General features: G+C 41.2%; 1 protein-coding gene across 1 annotated transcript in view; it reads right to left on the minus strand.

Annotated features, from left to right (window-relative positions):
- Positions 1–2,205: 2,205 nt before the first annotated feature.
- Positions 2,206–21,970, minus strand: part of lrrk1 (leucine-rich repeat kinase 1) — a 99,799-nt gene continuing 80,034 nt past the window's right edge. The window contains exons 37-38 of the mRNA XM_047363226.1: positions 19,455–19,556; positions 2,206–8,282 (exon numbers count right to left, since the gene is read on the minus strand). Of these exons, the coding sequence (XP_047219182.1) occupies positions 8,102–8,282; positions 19,455–19,556 (283 nt within the window). The 3' untranslated portion in view covers positions 2,206–8,101. The remainder of the gene's footprint in view (positions 8,283–19,454; positions 19,557–21,970) is intronic.

Here is a 21,970-nt window from a genome sequence, read left to right on the forward strand (position 1 = left end):
TTTTGTATCAGTACAAATTAGTTTAAGTTAGTTTCAGACATATAAATAAGATTGGAACAAAGATTTATACCACCTTAAATACATCTGATCTAAAAGATATTATAGCACAAAAAGCTATTTTAGAAACCTTTAAACTTCTGTCATGTTCACATTGGACAACAGTGGAGATTCAAGCCAAAGATGATTTTGAATTTTTATTATAGCTGCCTGTATAAATCTAATGTAAAAAAAATAAAAAAATCAATCTTTAAATTATGTCCAAATCTTAACTTCATCTAGATCTAGATAATCTTAACCAGAGGAGTTTAAATAATTAATATTTGTTTGCAGCTGTCTTTGGCAAAAGATGTTATAAAGCCTTCATTCAAAGTAATATTTTGGGGTTTCCAAACCATTTATATACTGATTTGTTGTGTGGTTAAAGCTCCTTTGGGGCAAGTCTCTCAGGCTTTATTTATGAAATATTTGGTAATGTTACAAACTTCCTCTGGTTCTGATTTGATCATTAGAAATTTGATCAGAGTTAATACACCTGTCCGGTCTTTTGGTATTCAACTCTTCCATCCTACAGACTTTAAAACTGGCTTAGAACGCATCAGTTTAGTTTTGTTTCTGCCCTAGATGAAGCCACTAAAAAAGATACTGCTGCCATTAACTCTAGTTTTTTTGACAAAGAACGTAGTTCTGGATCAGTGATCCTGTGTTATTTTGTCTGCTCTGTCTTCTCAATCGCCCAGTCGGTTGTGGCAGATGACCGCTCACCAAGTTTGCTTCTGTTGGAGGTTTCTTCCTGTTCAAAGGGAGTTTTTCCTTTCCACTGTCGTTACATGCATGCTCAGTATGAGGGATTGCTGCAAAGTCAACAACACAATGCAAGCGACAGTCCACTGTCTCTACATGCTCATCCAGGAGGAGTGAATGCTGCAAGTCACTGACTCGATATAATCTGCTGGGTTTCCTTAGAAAGAAAATCTTTTAACCAATATGAATAACAAAGTGAACTTGACTGCATCGTTTAATTTGTTTAGTCTCACAGTTGTCTCTCCATAAGCTGTTGAACATGGAGGCCTGCATCAGCAAAATCACTTTTTGTTACCATTTCAGCTTTCTATGGACTTTAATGACTCTGCAGAAGTTACAAATTGTAATCACTGCATCAGAATAATTTCTTATAGTTTCATTGTTGAAACATAAAGCTTTTATATTATGATGAAAGTCTCTTTCCCATAGTTAGTTGGTAAGTGAGAACCTGGTCAACAGTGCTGCCTGCTCAGCCCTCTGGACTTCACAGTGGAAACAGGCTAAACAAAGGTTCTAGGAAAATAAGTTCCACAAGGAAAAAATATTCCATGTCCCATAGTCCACGTGCATCTTTTTTTACCTGCAAGACTCAAACCAACATTTCACCACTGTGGCTATGAAATCTTTTGTACATGAGGCACCTTTTAGCAAATTAGAACATCCATTGTCTTTATCTGGAGGAAGCCAGAGTGCCCGGAGAGAGCGCACGCATGCACAGGGAGAACCTCCAAACTCTGTGCAGAATGATCCCAGGACCTTCTTACAACTAGGCAACAGTGCTAACCATTGCGACACCATGCAACAATAAAAAAAAACCTGTAGACTGCATCCAGACAGAGTAACTATTTTTCACAAACTAATGCAAAGTCAACAACATAATGTGAACTCTGTCATTCAGTTTAGCTGTGTGTTGCACATGGGATGATCATTGTAACAGACTGCAGCCTACTGTTTAAGCACACATAAGAACCTATTTGAAGAGTGAAATAGATTTTGAGTTACAGTAATTTCACTAGGAGGTGTGTTATTTGTAAAAAAAATAAAAGAAGCAATTTATCGAATAATAATAATCAGTTAAAAAAAATCACAGGCTGGTCTGAAGTAGCCTCACTCTAAATTAAACAAAGCAGACCCAAGAGAGGACATTGATCTAAATCAAGGCAGCTAATTTTAAAGTCTCTCTACTGCCCTCTTCTGTTCACTATTCTTTGATGAGACTTAACAGTCAATAAAGACAAGCTTCAAAAAGGTTCTCCTGTTCAGATCAGTGTAAATCCTGTCTGTGTTAGAAATGATGAGAAGGCCTGTGCAGATTCAGGATGAAGAGCTGAGTGGCTGCTGGTCAGCCTGCTGTGCAGCTCCAGGCACTAAGGTCATAATGTTCTGACCTGAACAGCAGCTCAGTCAGAGCGTTCAGTACGATTTATTCATATCAGTCAAATACAGAGTTAACTGTTTAAAGATGACAAGAACATCATTCATGATATTTGCAGAGGCACCACACCCACTGCAGAGTCTTGGAACCAACAGGATGGTCTTGTTTCCAGCTGAACCAGATGGTAAACAGGAAGAAATGTTTTTTTCTGGCTCATTCTTGAAAATCAAAAACCAGTACAATAAAGTACAGATATTTTAGTGGGTAGATAGAATCTTTGTTTGCTGTGAGAAATTCTACACATTATTAACACAGTTTACATTCACACTCTGGTTTTGTTTGCGCTCACATATAAATACACTTTAAACAACAAAATTGCTTTTTTATCGTTTACAAGAAACAATTTTTATTAAGCTAAACCTTCAGTATAAGACAATGTTTTAGTTATAGTCAATTTGCTAATTAGTCCAAAGCTGAAAGCATGCAACTTTCCCTCTTAGCTGTTCCTACAATCCAACATACGCGGTGTTGCAGTGGCTCATATTTACAGCTGAAACCAGATATTTACATTAACAATGTATATATAAAAAGACACATAATCATTTTTCATCAATGTCATGACCCTGATGACATTAAATCAGACAAAACTTTGACTGTTTCAGATGAGTCAGGATTAGCAAAGTATTTATCTTTGCGTTTCTCTTTCTTTACTAGGAAGAAGCCATTACTCTAAAAGCAACATAAAAAGCCAGATTACTAAATGCAAATGTAAGTAGAGGCATAACTGGAAACATTTTCTGTAGTCTGATGACAGCACAATCCAAGTATTGGGCCATAATGATCATAACTGAATGAAAAAGAGGGAAAGTTTAGAAGCATGGGATCACCATCTTAACTATGAAGAATGGTGGTAGCAGAATCATGTGTGGGTGCAGGAAGGAATGGTGCAATTTATTAAATGGCATTATGAGAAAAAGAACATTACGTGAAAATATTAAATAAACTTCTCAAGAGAACAGCCAGCATGGGCACAAAGGGCCTTACAAATGGACCATAAGAACACCATGGAATTAGTTACAAAGTGTCTTAAGGGCAATAGAGTTAATGTTGAGTGGACATCAGAATGCCCTGAACTGAAAATGTGTGTGTGAACAAGGTGGACTACAAACATGACAGTTCTGTCAGGAGGAATGGGCCAAAATTCCAACTATTATAAGACGCTTGTAGAAGTTTAATTCAAAATGTTTCACACAAGTCATACAGTTTAAAATGCAGATCTAACAAATACTAGTATAAGTATGTAAGTATTTGCGGCATTTAGCAAAAATAAATGAGTTTGTTAATCCTAACTGACATGAAGGAAATGTTTAGTCTGATTTAATGTCACAGTGAGAAAAAAACTGTTTGTGTCTGTGTTACAGTGTATTTATACATCTGATTTCAAATGTATATCCAAGCACTGTAACTCCTCAACTATGAAACTGTGTTATATTGGTCCCCTCAGCTAAAGTCCTTTCTGACAGTTCTAAATATTAAACCATAATAAATATTTATAGTGAAGGGCTAAGTCATTAGATTGAACTTGAATTCATCTAGCCTTTTCTCTTCCCCAGTTGCTCTGAGTTATCTTTATTATGATGTAATGTGATATGAATCAGGACACTGAAAAATCAAATTGAAATATAATAATTTTGTTATTGCCCGGATACTTTAGAAACATGAACTGATTCCTTTTCAAACATGCGCTGATCCAACTGAAACAGCGGAACACTGAAGAATCTGAAACGAACTGCATTAAAAACAATAGTAAAATAACTGGAACAGATTAGACTTGCAATATATATATATATATTTATTATATACATTAATTATATATATAATTATATATATATAATAAAAACAGCTCCAGATCATCACACCACCACCGCCATATATTACTGTTGGTATGATGCTCTTTTTCTGAAATGCAGTGTTACGTTTACACCAAGATGTAATGGGACAAACACCTTTCAAAACGTTCCAGTCCACAGAGTATTTTACAAGAAGTCTTGGGGATCAAGATGTTTTCTAGAAAAATTGAGACGAGCCTTAATGTTCTTTTTGCTCACCAGTGGTTTTTGTCCTGGAACTCTGCCATGCAGGCTATTTCTACCCAGCCTCTTTCTTATGGTGGAGACAGGAACTCTGACCTTAACTGAGGCAAGTGAGACCTGCAGTTTGGATGTTGTTGTGGGGTCTTTTGTGACCTCTTGGATGAGTCGTTACTGCACTCATGGGGTAAATCTGGTCTGCTGGCCACTCCAGGGAAGGTTCATAACTGTTCCATGTTTTCTGACATTTGTGGTCGCTGGAGTCCCAACGCTTTAGAAATGGGTTTTTCCAGACTGATAGATCTCAATTACTTTCTCTCTCATTTGTTCCTGAATGTCTTTGGATCTCGACATGATGTCTAGTTATTGAGGATCTTTTGGTCTACTTCACTCTGCCAGGCAGATCCTATTTAAGTGATTTATTGATTGAGAACAGGTGTGGCAGTAATCAGGCCTGGGTGTAGCTAGAGAAAGTGAACTCAGGTGTGATAAAGCACAGTCATGTTTTAAGAGGGAGGGCATTTACTTTTTCACACAGGGTCATGTGGATTTGGATTTGTTCTCTCCCTTAATAATAAAAAGCTTAATTTAAAAACTGCATTTTGTGTTTGGTGTGTGGTCTTTGATATTTTTAAATTTGTTTAACAATCTGAAACACTTAAGTGTGACAAACATGCAAAAATAAGAAATCAGGAAGGGGGCAAACAGTTTTTCACAGCACTATAGATGTCCACCCCACAAATCTGGCCTCAATGGAGGAGTGGCAAGTAGAAAGCATTTGTTGAAACCAAGACATAAGAAGTCTTATATAATGTTCGCACCAATCACACAGAGGGAGCAGCAAACACATGGAAGGTCCTCCGCTCAGATAAGACCTAAATTAAATGTCTTGGCCCACATGCAAAATCCTGTTTGTAGAGAAAAACACAAAGGATTTTGTGTAGCGGAGAGATGTTGGTTTTCAACTAACTGCACATCACTTTCAATAGACCATCATCTTGGTGAAACATGATTGTGGAAGCAATGCTAAAAGAAAATCGGTTGCAGGAATTCAACCCTAAACATACAGCCAGAGCTACAATGCAGTGGTTTAGATCACAGCATTTTCAGGTGTTAAAATAGCCCAGTCAAAGTCCAGACCTAAATCTAATATTGAATCCGTTGCAAAGACTTGAAAAGGAATGATTATAGACGCGCTTATATAAATTTCAATTTGACTGAACTTGAGTTATTTTACAAAGAAGAATAGGCCAACATTTTAGTCACCTGGTTGAGAAAAAAAAACCAAAAGACCTGCAGCTGCAGCAGGTTCTACAAAGAATACAAAAGCATTCCACTGTTTCCAAACTGTGAATCTTCAACTTCCCAATTAGCTGCAGATTTTTGTTGGTCTGCAACTTAAAAGTTCTATAAAAATGCATTAAAGTTTGTAGTTTGCAACGTGACAAAATGTGAAGAAGATAAGGTGTGTGAATACCTTTGCAAAGTCTCTGTTGCATCTAGTAATTAAAAAACAGGTCTGAGAAAAAAACTTGCAACAACATTTACAAAAAAATATATATTTAACAGAGTTCCATGCAATAATAATGTTTGGCACTTGTACTTTTTATCATTAAACAGTTCCAGTAAATGAATAAACTCCGCCTCATCACAATAAAACCTACTTAAAACAGGATAAAAGCCAAAATAACTATCAGCTGCAAAGATCAAGTGTTTGGAAATGCTACAGCCCCACCGGCCTGCACAGCAGAGAAGGCAAGAGGGACAAATGTTGGTTTTTAACAATGATTCTACAAACTTCTGACAGGATTGGAAAAAATGAAGTGCTTCAATGTAGTTAGAATATATGTCAGTTCTAACAGATCCGGCGATCGTTAATAGTAATGGTGTATTCTCAGACTGGTGGTCAGTTTCCACCTCCAAACACTGAACCTTGTAGATCTGTGCAGCTTTTTACTGAGAAATACCAAGGACGTTGAAGCAGAGCTACTCTGGATCTGTTTATAGACTGGCCAAACAAACGGCATGTGAGAGGAAGCAACTAGCTGCTGTTTTTACCCAACAGCTATAAAAGGACAAGGATCTTCTGTCCTCTGCAGCATGTCCACTTCATTCTTCATCTGTCCCCTCTGAGGCCTTTGAGGAACCTGTTGAGAGGAAAAGTTCAACAGGGGAAAAGTAAAAGTACTGCTTCAGAGTGTGGTGGGGACCTAAAAGCATCATCTTAGATGATTTACAGACGTTAGGAGGACACAGAGGGAAAGCTTTGTTAAACAGAACAAACGGTTTTCCTGCAGAACAGAGAACTGAGTTTAGTCTGCTGATTTCAGGACTTCCAGGAAAGACTCTGAGCAGTGGCTCTCTGGCAGATTCAATAGGGATCATTTAGGATCATTATGATTCTGGAAAAGATCCATTGTGTTCCAAGAGTGTAAATGTCAGTGTCACTGCATTCCACCCATCCATCAGCAGCAGCGTTTTCCTTCAACGAAGCTTAGTTATTGTGGTCGAAGACAAAGCAGTCAGTACTTGTCCTTCAGGAATGTTCCTATAAAGTAATGTCTCCATGAGCCACACTGTCTCAGTCTGGAGGAGTTCTGGAGAACAGAAATATGTTGGGAGTAAACAGTGTAGTGGAACCGGAGGGGATGGGGTGCTGATCATATCAAAGTGTCTTGCTGAAGTAAAGTCACTTGTTACAGCAGAGTTTCGTCTTCTTTATGAGGGATTCTGCTGCATGGCTTCTAACGTGTGCTTTGGGTTTAGAGACACATCTTCAGCTTAAACCAGATTTTTACAACCAAACACTAAAAGACAGCCCATTGTTTTATTCCTTGCCTTCAATACTAAATAAGACTAAACATTTTCTACACCAGTTCAGCTTAGATTACCAAAATTATTTAAATCTCCTAAATGCCATTAATGAGATATTCCTTAGTATTGGGCAGAATTGTATTTTAAATTGTATGATTTGGCACAACCTTTTTGGGTATCCAACAAGCTGACAATAGCTTGATAGAAAAGGTTTGCAGGCCGCCTTGCTCTCACACACCTTTTCAGCTCGGTCCACAAACAGCCAGTTCTATGGGTCTGAGATCAGGGCTCTGTGATGGCCACTCCAAAACATTGACTTTGCTGTCCTTAAGCCACTTTGTAACTAATGTGCTGTTTCATTCCTATATGCTATGATGGCGGGACATTCCCATGGTGTTTATACTTGCATGTAATTCTTTGAACCGATAGATGTGGCACCTTCAGGCATCTGGAAATTGTACGCAGGAAAAAAACAGACTTATGGAGGTCCACAGTTATCCTGTTGATTTCTTTTGACCTCTCCATGATACCTCACATGGAAGCAGTGCGTTTGAGGTGTTAGCTTAGAGTAGATCTACAGGTGTGCCTATAATTAACTCACATTTCATGAATTAACCTATAGGAAGCTTTTAAAGCCATGACATCATCTGGGCTTTCCCAGACTGTTTAAAGGCATAGTAACAACGATGTATTTAACCTTTAGAACTGAAAAAAGCAACAAAAATATCTCTCTTATTATTCTGACATTTAGCAAAGAGAAATAATTTTGGTAATTTCAACTGAGTTTAAACAAGAAAGGTTTGGTCTGATTTAATGTCAGAAAAGATCTTATGTGTCTTTTTAAACACTGTATATAAATATTTCCTTTCAGCTGTATATTGGGGCCTGGCAGCTGGGCTCCTTTCTGTGCTTTACTGGTATGATGTCCCTCCAGCTGTGAGCTCTGCAGTCGGTCAGGGAGTATTCCCCCTCGGCTCCCCCGAGATGTGATTCTGCTCATCGAGCTGATCCAGGACAAAAGTTACCTTCTTTTTCTCACATTGCTCTCGGAGCGGTAAAGTTCCTCGTAGGACTGGTAGAAGACGTTGAGCTTACTGCCGCCCCAGGCTCTCCAGACAACCAGGCACCACTCCATGTTTTCCTTCTGCTGGAAGCCACATACGACTGTGTCCTTTGCCACCAGAGCAGCTTCCTCCAGGGTCCTGAGAGGAAAGAACCAAAGAGAGAGGAGAGAGGACATGAGGAACACAGGATAGAAATGGATCTGTACAGAGTGAGGAATGAGCTGGTAAAACATGTCTGTTTGTCATGTCATTCGCTTTCCCTAGAAACTCATAGGCAGCTCTGGAAGGCAGCTTGCTTAAAAGCCATCGGGGCACTAAATTTATTGCCTGTGTAATTAGCAAAAAACTTGTAAAGAACTAAAGATACTAAAAGACAAGCAATAAACAATGTTGGGAATGAGCTGTCTTCTCAGAAATTAAATAATTTATGAGGGATGTGTACTCTAAGCTCATTTGGCCATGGATAAAAAACAGGCCTGAATTATCCACTTCCATACTCGTTTCATCTTTCCGAGGAGCATCGTTAACCTGTTCCTGTGTTAGTCCAAACTGTGGGATTTACAGCCCTGCAACTCTGACCTCTGATCCCTCTTCCCTTGAGCTCTAAAGACTCCAAGGAAGCTGGTGCTTTAAGAGGCTACTATGTCCAACAGAACCAAACTAGTCTGGACCACTGACTACAACCTCTGTGTGCTGTATGAAGACTAACAGAACAATAACATTGGATCATAGTGTTTCTAATGGTGGCAAATATTCATGTATGAAGTAATGAGCCCTGCTCTCTACAATACATGTAAGTGTGAAATACAAGTTTAACTTGGTAAACAGGAGGTCAGCATCTTATAATATCCTCAGATACATTCCAGCATGCCATTAAAGCTACAAATAAAAATCATCTTGGTTAAATGCGTCAGGATCAAATTTAGGCAAGGCCTGTTTTAAATAATAACGACAAACTTCTGGCTTTAAGCAATTAAACGGCAAACCCAAAGCTTCTGATGCATCCTTTTCCATGTTGGAAAAAAATCAGAAAGAAAGCACATTAAAGTTGAAAATTAGAGAATCTGAGACCTCTAATAAACCCGAAGTTCAAATTTGTCAAAGGTTTGGAACATTAACATACAATAATAAATGTTTGCTACAAACACCAACTGCTAAAAGAGCAAAGAAAGTTACTGCAGTAGAAAATGAAGCAGGGAATCCCAGAATGTTGCACAAGGCCCGTTTTTACTTCAGTAATGATCCGGATCAGCCAACATGCAAATTTTCACATGGCATAAAAACAACTTAAGAAAAAATATGCCTTTCAGATGAGTGTCCCAACATTTTCAAAACAGCATCAGTTCTTCTAGGTACACTTGCACACAGTTTATGAAGGAACTCGGCTGGTAGGTTGTTCCAAACATCTTGGAGAACTAACCACAGATCTTCTGTGGATGAAGGCTTTCTCACATCCTTCTGTCTCTTCATGTAATCCCAGACATACTCCATGATATCAGGGCTCTGTGGAGCCAGACCATCACTTCCAGTAAGTCTTGTTCTTCTTTACGCTGAAGATTAGTTCTTAATGACTTTGGCTGAATGTTTGGATTCGCTCACTTAGCATGTTGCAAAGTGATAAAAATAATCAATCATTATTTATATTTCTGAAGGCATTATTTTTCACACCTGCCTAAACGTTTGTACAGTACTGTGTAGATATATATATATATATATATATATATATATATATATATACTTGTACTATATATATACTCGTACTCGTCGTCTTCCGCTTATCCAGGACCGGGTCGCGGGGGCAGCAGACTCAGCAGAGACGCCCAGACGTCCCTCTCCCCAGACTCCTCCTCCAGCTCCTCCAGGGGGAGCTCAAGGCGTTCCCAGGCCAGCCGAGAGACATAGTCCCTCCAGCGTGTCTTGGGCCGTCCCCTGGGCCTCCTCCCGGTGGGACGTGCCTGGAACACCTCCCGAGGAAGGCGTCCAGGAGGCATCCGGTACAGATGCCCAAGCCACCTCAACTGGCTCCTCTCGATGTGGAAGAGCAGCGGCTCTACCCCGAGCCCCTATCGGATGGCCGAGCTCCTCACCCTATCTCTAAGGGAGTGCCCGGCCACCCTACGGAGGAAGCTCATTTCAGCCGCTTGTATCCGGGATCTCGTTCTTTCGGTCATGACCCAAAGTTCATGGCCATAGGTGAGGGTAGGAACGTAGACCGACCGGTAAATTGAGAGCTTTGCTTTTCGGCTCAGCTCTCTCTTCACCACAACGGACCGGGACAGCGCCCCCATTACTGTGGCAGCCGCACCGATCCGTCTGTCGATCTCCCACTCCATTCTTCCCTCACTCGTGAACAAGACCCCGAGATACTTAAACTCCTCCACTTGAGGCAGGAACTCCCCTCCAACCTGAAGAGGACAAGCCACCCTTTTCCGGTCGAGTACCATGGCCTCGGACTTGGAGGAGCTGATCCTCATCCCAGCCGCTTCACACTCGACTGCGAACCGCCACAGCACATGCTGTAGGTTTTGGCTAGCGGGGGCCAGCAGGACCACGTCATCTGCAAAAAGAAGAGACAAAATCCACTGGTCCCCAAACCAGAGCCCCTCCGGCCCTTGGCTGCGTCTAGAAATCCTGTCCATAAAAGTTATGAACAGAACCGGTGACAAAGGGCAGCCCTGCCGGAGTCCAACATGCACCGAGAACAAGTCTGACTTACTGCCGGCAATGCGGACCAAGCTCCTGCTCCGCTTGTACAGGGACCGGATGGCCCCTAATAAAGGCCCCCCGATTCCATACTCCTGGAGCACCCCCCACAGGGCATCATGAGGGACACAGTCAAATGCCTACTCCAGGTCCACAAAACACATGTGAACTGGTTGGTCAAACTCCCATGAACCCTCAAGCACCCTGTAGAAGGTATAGAGCTGGTCCAGTGTTCCACAGCCGGGACGAAAACCACACTGCTCCTCCTGAAGCCGAGGTTCGACTATCGGTCGGACTCTCCTCTCCAATACCCTGGCGTAGGCCTTACCAGGGAGGCTGAGGAGTGTGATCCCCCCTAAAACATCCAGAGACTTGAGGTACTCAGGGCGGATCTCATCCACCCCCGAAGACTTGCCACCGCTGAGCTTTTTAACCACCTTGGTGACTTCAGCCTGGGTGATGAAAGAGTCCAACCCTGAGTCCCCAGCCTCTGTTTCCACCACGGAATGCGTGATCGCAGGATTGAGGAGATCCTCGAAGTACTCCTTCCACCGCCCGATAATGTCCTCAGTCGAGGTCAGCAGTCTCCCAACCCCACTATAAACAGTGTTGGCGAAGCACTGCTTCCCCCTCCTGAGGCGCCGGACGGTTTGCCAGAATCGCTTCGAGGCCAACCGGTAGTCCTTCTCCATGGCCTCACCGAACTCCTCCCAGGCCCGAGTTTTTGCCTCTGCCACAGCCCGGGCCGCAGCACGCTTGGCCTCACGGTACCCCTCAGCCGCCTCAGGAGTCCCACAAGCCAACCACAGCCGATAAGACTCCTTCTTCAGCTTGACAGCATCCCTTACTGCCAGTGTCCACCACCGGGTTCTGGGATTTCTGCCGCGACAGGCACCGCAGACCTTACGGCCGCAGCTACGGGCAGCAGCATCGACAATAGATGCGGAGAACATGGTCCACTCGGACTCTATGTCTCCAACATCCCCCGGGATCTGGTCGAAGCTCTCCCGGAGGTGGGAGTTGAATACATCCCTGGCCGAGGGCTCCGCCAGGCGTTCCCAGCAGACCCTCACTATGCGCTTGGGCCTGCCAAGTCTGTCTGGCTTTCTCCTCCTCCAGCGGATCCAACTCACCACCAGGTGATGATCAGTGGACAGCTCAGCCCCTCTCTTCACCCGAGTGTCCAAAACATGCGGCCGAAGGTCTGATGATACGACAACAAAGTCGATCATCGACCTCCTGCCTAGGGTGTCCTGGTGCCAAGTGCACTGATGGACACCCTTATGTTTGAACATGGTGTTCGTTATGGGCAATCCCATAGCCTCGCGTCTCCCGTTCGGGCTTGGCCCGCCGGGTCCCGCGAGGAGCAACCCGGCTACCAGGCGCTCTCCGACGAGTCCCGACCCCAGGCCTGACTCCAGGGTGGGACTCCGGCTCCGCCGTATCGGGCGACGTCACGTGCCTCGATATTTTGGTCCTCATGAGGGATTCTTGAACCACTCTTTGTCTGACCCATCACCTAGAGCCTGTTTGCCATGGGAGACCCTACCAGAGGCATTTAGGCCACAGACAACATAACCTCTAGGATCATTTGAGCACTCAAACCCCTCCACCACGTTAAGCTGGGGACAATGAAACTGAAACACCTGTCATTTTAGTGTGGGAGGTTTCATGGCTAAATTGGACCAGTCTGGTAGCCAGTCTTCATTGATTGCACATTGCACCAGTAAGAGCAGAGTGTGAAGGTTCAATTAGCAGGGTAAGAGCACAGTTTTGCTCAAAATATTGAAATGCACACAACATTATGGGTGACATACCAGAGTTCAAAAGAGGACAAATTGTTGGTGCATGTCTTGCTGGCGCATCTGTGACCAAGACAGCAAGTCTTTGTGATGTATCAAGAGCCATGGTATCCAGGGTAATGTCAGCATACCACCAAGAAGGACGAATCACATCCAACAGGATTAACTGTGGACGCAAGAGGAAGCTGTCCGAAAGGGATATTTGGGTGTTAACCCGGATTGTATCCAAAAAACATAAAACCACGGCTGCCCAAATCACGGCAGAATTAAATGTGCACCTCAACTCTCCTGTTTGCACCAGAACTGTCCGTCAGGAGCTCCACAGGGTCAATATACACGGCCGGGCTGCTATAGCCAAACCTTTGGTCACTCATGCCAATGCCAAACGTCGGTTTCAATGTTGCAAGGAGCGCAAATCTTGGGCTGTGGACAATGTGAAACATGTATTGTTCTCTGATGAGTCCACCTTTACTGTTTTCCCCACATCCGGGAGAGTTACGGTGTGGAGAAGCCCCAAAGAAGCATACCACCCAGACTGTTGCATGCCCAGAGTGAAGCATGGGGGTGGATCAGTGATGGTTTGGGCTGCCATATCATGGCATTCCCTTGGCCCAATACTTGTGCTAGATGAGCGCGTCACTGCCAAGGACTACCGAACCATTCTTGAGGACCATGTGCATCCAATGGTTCAAACATTGTATCCTGAAGGTGGTGCCATGTCTCAGGATGACAATGCACCAATACACACAGCAAGACTGGTGAAAGATTGGTTTGATGAACATGAAAGTGAAGTTGAACATCTCCCATGGCCTGCACAGTCACCAGATCTAAATATTATTGAGCCACTTTTGGGGTGTTTTGGAGGAGCGAGTCAGGAAACGTTTTCCTCCACCAGTATCACGTAGTGACCTGGCCACTATCCTGCAAGAAGAATGGCTTAAAATCCCTCTGACAACTGTGCAGGACTCGTATATGTCATTCCCAAGACGAATCGATGCTGAATTGGCCACAAAAGGATACCATACTAATAAATTATTGTGTCTAAAACCAGGTGTTTCAGTTTCCTTGTCCAACCCATGTATATACACACATACATACATAATATACACACATACACTACCGGTCAAACGTTTTAGACACACTTTCTCATTTATGAAGGTTTTCTTTATGTTTATGATTATTTTCATTGTATGTAGATTTTCACTGAAGGAATCAAAACTGTGAATGAGTACATATGGAATTATGTAGCAAACCAAAAATTGTAAAAGAACTTTAAATATGTTTTATATTCTTGATTCCTTAAAGTAGCCGCCCTTTGCTGTGACGACTGAAATATTAACCTTTGGCCGTCTCTCAATGAACCGCTGGAAAGTTCTTTCAATACTCTTTGGAAAACCATTTTAGGTGACCACCTCATGAAGCTCTTGGAGAGAATGCCAAGAGAACAAAGCAGTAATCCAAGCAAAGGGGGCTATTTAGAAGAATCTAAAATATAAAAATGTTTAGAGTTATTTCACACTTTTTGTTTACTATATAATTCCATCTGTGTTCATTTGTAGTTTTGTTGCCTTTGGTGAGAATCTACAATGTAAATAGTCATGAAAATAAAGAGACCCATAAAGAGAAAGTGTATCTAAAACCTTTGACCAGTAGTGTGTATATATAGAGCACAGTGCTAGGTCCAGTCTACACTGCCTTTGGTAATGTGTGTGTGATGGGTTGGTTGGCTGTTAAATGAGTTGGTCCTGTGACAGGCTACTTGTAAAAGGTCATGCCTCTGTCTTTTGACTAATGACAGTTGGAGACAGGCTTGAATTAAAATGTGCCCCATGTGGCAGATGCCCTAATTTTGGAATATACTGTATAATATAAATAAGTGTTGCATTTAAAGGGATATTCAAAGCTAAAACATTCTATTTGTGTAAATTGTGTGATTTTTTAAAATTATTTTAGGGTTAGGGATTTCTTTAAGTACTTCAAAGATAAAAGGTTACAGTTCAGCTCTCTAAATCTTCTAATTCGTCACACATTTTTAAGGCAAAGATTTTAGTCCCAAAACTGTTATCTGGATTAGAATGACATGAAAATAATGCCTTCAAGTATTAACAACGGCTTAGATGGAATGCTGCACCTAGCAGATATTTTTCATACCAAACGAGGAATCGCTCCCAGTTCTAAACGTACTCTTTTCACTACTAAAGTAAAAATCACAGAAAACTATGTTTTTCTGCATTTGTTTTAGTTTTTTAATTTACAATACATGTAAATGCATGTAAAGAAAATGCTGGAAAATGCTGGAAGGATTCTCTCACCTGAACCACCACCAACGTTTGCCCCTCATGGTTCCGAGGATTCTCTGTTTTTAATTCAGTGTTAGAAGTTATTCAGGACAGCTGCTGTACATGAACATGTTTGTGCACACTGAGTACAGAAGTTAAAATTTATAACAGCTACTTGAGTTTGTGTCCGCCTGCATTTTAAAACCCTTCAATAAATGAATGAATTTCCAAAAACTGAGATTCAGTCTGTATCTATTAGTTATTTTTATCTTAACATAAAACTCTTAGCTGTCCATTGTTTCAATTTTTGTTCTGTTCCTGTAGTGTGACACCTAGTGGTATTCTAAAGTAACACTTTCATCCTTTTAGGTAATTCAACAATTTATGCTAAAAAGTTGGTTTCAAAAACAAATACTCACTGAAGCCCAAATACACAAAAATATCACCTTACATGCAAAGCGTGGGTCTAATGTGTCACGGCAGAAAAGTTCATATCTTGGATCTGGCTGCAGAAACTGTTTATATAATTGGAGCGGATCATAGCTTTTCAGCATGGCCCTCTCTGAAAAGATTGCTTTCTGCGAGAGCTAACATGAACATACAGAGAACCATAGCCCTATAGCAGGAAATTTGAAAATGCAGACAGAACTCCTTCAGGCACCAAGAGAACATAAACAAGAGCTTTTTCAGTTATATTACTTATAGTTTCTAAATGTGATGGCTGAAGTTACATTTACAAAACAATTTGGTAATTTCTAGCCAGCAACGTGAGGATCATGTTCTTTGATTTCTCCAGAACATTTAACACAATTCAACCTGATTTGCTTTGTCAGAAACTCCAGAAGACTCAGGTGGAGGCCTCAAAAATCTCCTGGATCAAAGACTACCTGACAAACAGACCACAGTTTGTGAGACTGAAGGGTTGTGAGTCTAACCAGGTTGTCAGTAGCACAGGAGCACCACAGGGGACTGTACTCTCACCATTCCTTTTCATTCTGTACACCTCAGACTTCCAGTACAAGACAGACTCCTGTCATCTGCAGAAATACTCTGATGATTCTGCAGTTGTGGGGTGGATCAGAGATGGACAAGAAGCTGAGTACAGGAAGGTGGTGGACCGCTTTGTGGCATGGTGTGGAAACAATCATCTCATCTTGAACGTGACTACAACAAAGGAGATGATTGTAGATTTGAAGAGAAACAAGAATAAGTCAGACACTATTTTCATCACGGGAGAAGAAGTAGAGGTGGTGGAGGAGTATAAATACGTCGGTGTTCACCTGGACAACAGACTGGAGTGGAGATGCAACTGTGAAGCTGTCTACATGAACAGACAGAGCAAACTATTTCTTGAGGAAGCTTAGGTCCTTCGGTGTTTGCAGCAAGATGCTGCATATCTTCTATAAGTCTGTTGTGGAAACTGTGATCTCTCCTCTGGAACCTCTGGAGATCATTGTGCAAAGAAGGATTCTTCATAAAATGAAGAACATTATGGAGAACCCTGAGCATCCTCTTCATGAAACTGTCCTACAACAACAGAGTGTCTTCAGTCAGACGTTTCTTCAGATGTGCTGTAAGACGGGTCGCTACAGGAGATCCTTCCTGCCCACAGCCATCAGCATCTACAACGGCTCTTTGAGGAAACTTAATGAGCTACCACAACATTTAATTTCCTTTGGAGATTAAGAAAGTATTTTTGAATTGAATTTTCTTAAGGGTCGGTTTTTCTTGTGAGATTGTCACTGATTGTGAAATTAACCTCATGTCCAGTTTGTTGAAGCGGGTGTACCAGCTCCTTGGGATTAGGAGCCTGAGGACAACGCCATATCATCCTCAGACAGATGGGCTCACAGAGCGCTTCAATCAGACCCTGGAAACAAATGTTAAATGTTAACAAAAGTGTGTTAGTCCTTCTCTTTGCTTACAGAGATGTATCCCAGGCATCTACAGGGTTTTCACCATTTGATCGAGTGTGTGGCCATGAAGTACAGGGCTCCCTTTCTCTTTTGAGGGAGACTTGGGAAGCTGACCAAAATAGGTCAAAAGCTGTGAATGTTGTCTCCTATGTTATCCAAATTGGGGGGCGGATGGAAAGGAGGACAGAGTTGGCCCAAGCAGAAGAAGAGCAGCATCAGAAGGCCTGGTATGACTGGGGAGCTCGGCAGAGATCTTTCAGTCCCGGCCAGAAAGTGTTGGTGCTCCTTCCAAGTGATGACAGTAAGCTGTTAGCAAAATGGCAAAGACAGTATGAGATCCAGAGGAAACTTGGACAAACGACCTACAAGGTTGCCATTCCAGATCAGCCCAGCTACAACATGGTACTACATGTCAACCCGCTTAAAGAATGGGTGGAAAGACCAAAAGCAGATGTTTTTCTTATTATGGAGATGTCTGAGGAGGAGGAAGTGCATGATCAGAATTCGCCACAACCCACACATCAGGCCCTGGACTCAGGTAAGGACTCAGTGTGCAACTCAGACGTATTCTAGGAAGACCCTGGTAAAACAGACATTGTAGAACATGATAATGTGTTAAAAGATGGAGCTTCTGTGAGAAGAATTAGTTACAGGATACCTGAGAGTCTGTTGATTTCCCTGAAAGAAGAGGTTTCCCTGATGCTGTCACTAGGAATCATTAAACCATCAAGAATTGAGTGGTGCCACCCTGTGGTCCTGTAGCCAAAAAGGATAGCAGCATGCGTTTCTGCATTGACTTAAGGTACCTGAATTCAGTATCACAATTTGATTCATATTCAACTTCCTACATTGATGACATGGTTGAGCACTTTGGGAAGACCACATATCTAAAAACCATAGATCTCTGCAAGGGTTATTGCCAGGTACCACTGACTGTGCGCTCAAAAGATCCAACTGCCTTTCGGACCGCGTGGCGTCTGTTGCAGTTTAAAGTCATGCCTTTTGGACTGCATGGGGCCCCAGCAACATTCCAGAGACTGATGAATCAGGTACTGTATGGCATGTCTAATTTTGCTGCAACTTATGTCGATGACATTATCATTTACATGTCAGTACAATCCAGCCATTCAGATTCCCCATCAACCACGTCCATCAACCACGTCCATCAACCACGTCCATCAACCACGTCTGCATTGCAGATTGTGTGAAGAGGGGGCGTGTGTGATGGCTGCAGTTACACTCATCCAAATTACATCATTTCTATCCATCTTCACACTGCTACAGAAGAGAATTACACATTTCACTGCACTTATTTAGCTTTCTTTAAATATAGGACTTAATTAACAGATTAATAAAGAATTGCTTTTTGTTTAGAATTAGTTTATTTACACAACATGGCATTGTATTATAAAAGGTGTGCACATGTTAGTTTGCCATTATATGTGTATTTTTTTATTTAATCCTTTTTGTTTTCTGAGTTACTTCAGTGGCAGCTGCTCTATTAGTGTGGCTGAACAAAGAGGTGGAAAAGGGGCGGAGCAAGCCGACCTGTGGTTCATACCGCAACCCAGGACCATGAGGCAGAAATGGGACTTGCGTGTTTTAGTTTTAGTTGGGTTTTTGTGTGTTTGACCCTTTTTTTTGTCTGTGAAGACTAATCAGCCACTATTTAAGTTCCCCTTCTGTTTCAGTCAAGCCGCTCTGCTTTGTTAGTTAGTGTGGTTTGTTGCCAGTTTTTTTGAGCAGAGTTTCTTAGTTTGAACTCTTTTATAGGTCCAATATCTTGATTTGTGTATAATTTATCCAGGTTTGTTTTTCTGGGTTAAATAAAAGCCTTCAAACCTGTGGCAGACCCTGCTTTACCGCTTGACCCGCCACACTAAACATATTATTCATCTTTATATTTCAATACTATGTTATTCCTATAAAATTATATTTCCTCAGTCTTTGGAAAGGTTTTACTTATAGCTCAAGATGTGAATCTGCTACTAAACAAACAGAACATTTTATTGGGTCTGATTTTACAGCTGGCAGTGTGCTGTCATCTGAGATGACTGAAGCTGCATGTTCAGCAAGTTCAGACAGGTTTTACAAACAACGCTAATCATTGAAGTTTACAAAATGATATGCTATTGTACATATTATACTAAAATGACTAAGAAAAAACGTGAAAGTTAATTGCAATCAATCAAATTGAAAATCAACAATCAGAAATTTTAGCATGGTCTTTCAGGACCACCACAAAGCCCCACCCTAGATGTTCAGAGGAATTGCAAAAGCACTAGCGCTTTACCAGAGCTGATTACTGGTGCAGAGTATTTCCCACAGCGATAGGCACAGGCCTACCAGAAGCTTTGATTGCTGCAAAAAGCTCAAGTAACTTAAATGGTACTGTTAGGGAACTGTCGTATCTCCTGCATTAACTTTAATCATTAAAAACTCAACTAGGGTCAAAGATTCCTGATTAACTTAGGCTAAAAATGTAAAGTGTACAGTAATAACACTTGTACCTATAAAAACAAAACAATAAATGAAATAAAGTCTTACCAAATTGACTACAAGATGTGTTGCAAGCCCCATGCACAGTGAACATAGCTCAGCATAACTTACCCCAGAGACGACAGTCCTGGTGGACTGAGGACGGCGGTGACACGCCCCATGAGCTGACTTGCACATGACTGGATTTCAATGATTATCATATCACCTCCACGCCTGTTAAACACACACATTCAGCATTCAGTTTTTCCAAGATTGCATAAGAGTTTAATTTCTCTTTAAAAGTCAGATGAATAGTGAAATTTTACACTTCTGGGATATATACACTGACTGTCTCACCTGCAGCAAACATTGACTAATAAGCCTGGAAGCAACGGACAAACTTTCATTTTTCAATCTTGAACAAGTAAACTGTAAATTTCACACAACAAACATCAAAACATTATATTGTGTATATTAAATCCAAGCAGTTAAACCAACATTGCTAGCCACCGGCTAACACAGTGTACACATCTCTTTACCTGATGCTCATATGATAAATATTGTTATGGCAACCCAGTTTCCCATGAATGCTAGTCCTCAATGTCTCTGTGTTATAGATGCTCAGTAGGTGTTTCTGGGTTTTAAGGTGATGGGATCAGTTGCCAGTACAAAACTTCACTCAGCTCAGTTTCTCAAGGATTCTGTGAGAGCCAAGTCTACACACAGCTTAGTTTGATCCTTAGCTTGTCTTCATGCGACACTGCTCTCACTTGGGTTTCACACATCATTATACACTAATGATCAACTGTCTAAAAAAAGACATGCTATTGTTCCTAATATGATGGGCTTATTTGATTTGTTAAAAATAAAATTAAACTGTTATGCTTTAACTTGGTGTTTTAGGTTCTTTTTTGTTTAATAGTTTTGAGCTGGATGTAACAGATTGGGGGCTCATCCAGGATCTGAACCTAGGTCCACTTGTGGCACATTAGTAGATCGAGATCTGTGGCAGTTGGTGCTGATGTAAGGTGATAAAATGTATTTTAACATGGTTATAAAAAACAAATTAACTGTAAAACTTGTAAAATACAATATAGTACACATGTTAATAACATAATCTTTGAAGCCAGCCAAGTTCATGCACACTGACAGTCTTCTTTCAGTTCTACGGTTTTACATATCTTTACATAGTAAAAACCATCAAGGTTTTACCAGGATCTTAAACCATTTAAATGGAACCCTGTGTGTTCAAAACACACTCTAATTATGTATTAAACAAAAACTAAGCCAAAATGCAGAAGCTCATACAATGTTCATATTGTAGGGTTAAAGAGGGAACGTTAAAATCAGGTTCAGCCAATTAAAAGGAATTGATTAACTGAGTATCAGCGAGTATGACTGCGTCTCTATAAAAGCAGAGGTTTTGGCAGTTTAACAGCAATGTGTGCACCACAACAAGAAGAAAGACATCAACAATGACCTCTAGAAAGCAACTGTGTTTCTGGAAACCATTATAAAGTCATCTTATGTCAGTCATTCTAAGAAAATAATCAGTGTTGTAATAGCCTAGTCAAAGTCCAGACCTTGTGTCCGTTGCCATTATGATTTGAAAGAGCAAACACAATTGTTTGATAACAAATGGCTTTACCCATCCACAAACCTAGAATTACAGAAAATTCTTCGTTTTAGTCAACTCTTAAAAATGGCCAAAAAAATCTAAACTTCTGCCAGTTTACGAAAACATTTGATTCCAACAAAATGATGTCCCTGTCGGGTTCTGATATTTAGAGTGACCAACGTGCAGACAAGAGCTACGCAGCTGCATGTTTAAAGGAGTCTTCTTCTTATATTCAAACATAAGTTCAAAAAGGTTTTCCAAATGTAGCAAGAACGTAGCAAAAATCACTACAGGCACAAGAAACCCAAAAACGTACAAAGTTGATACTGCAGGAACATAGTAGGTAAAGTACATAGATGAAGGTAGGTGAACGGAGATATGAACGGGGATTTGAACGGAAGGAACCAGCGAGGAACAAACAAGAACAGAGAGCTTATGAACAGAGGGAAGTGGATTATGGACCAATGAGAATGAGAGATAGGAAATTGGGGAAGATGAAGCTCAGGTGTGGACCAGGCTATAGAAAACTGAGGGAATGTGAAAAGTTGCTAAGGTGACAAGGCTAGAAACAAAACGAAACACGAGAGCTAAACCATAACATAAATCCAGAGGGGAAAACATGAGGGAAGCTAGACAGTAACATAACCAAAGGAACCTGACTACAAAATCAAAACTATAAATAACAAAACTCAGGGAAAACAGATCAAAGCAAAACAATGGACGCAGAGAATAAACCAAAAGAAACATAAGAACCTAGAATAATCCTTAACTAAAGCAAACTGAGAAACTAAAGGGAATAGAAGAAACACCAAAACCTAATAATTAACAAAGAACCCATAAAGGAACCCTGACTGTAAATAAAAAAATCCTAAACCACAGAAAGGGAACCAGGACGAGGAAGAACAGAAAAAATAAACTAGTAAACAAAGAGCGCAGGTGAACAAATAGCAAAACATAAATAAACACAGATATACTAAATGGGAAACTAAACTAGAAACTACAAGGAAGACAAAGGAGCTAGAATAACAAC

This window comes from Girardinichthys multiradiatus, chromosome 4, assembly GCF_021462225.1.
Source record: "Girardinichthys multiradiatus isolate DD_20200921_A chromosome 4, DD_fGirMul_XY1, whole genome shotgun sequence".
NCBI lineage: Eukaryota > Metazoa > Chordata > Actinopteri > Cyprinodontiformes > Goodeidae > Girardinichthys > Girardinichthys multiradiatus.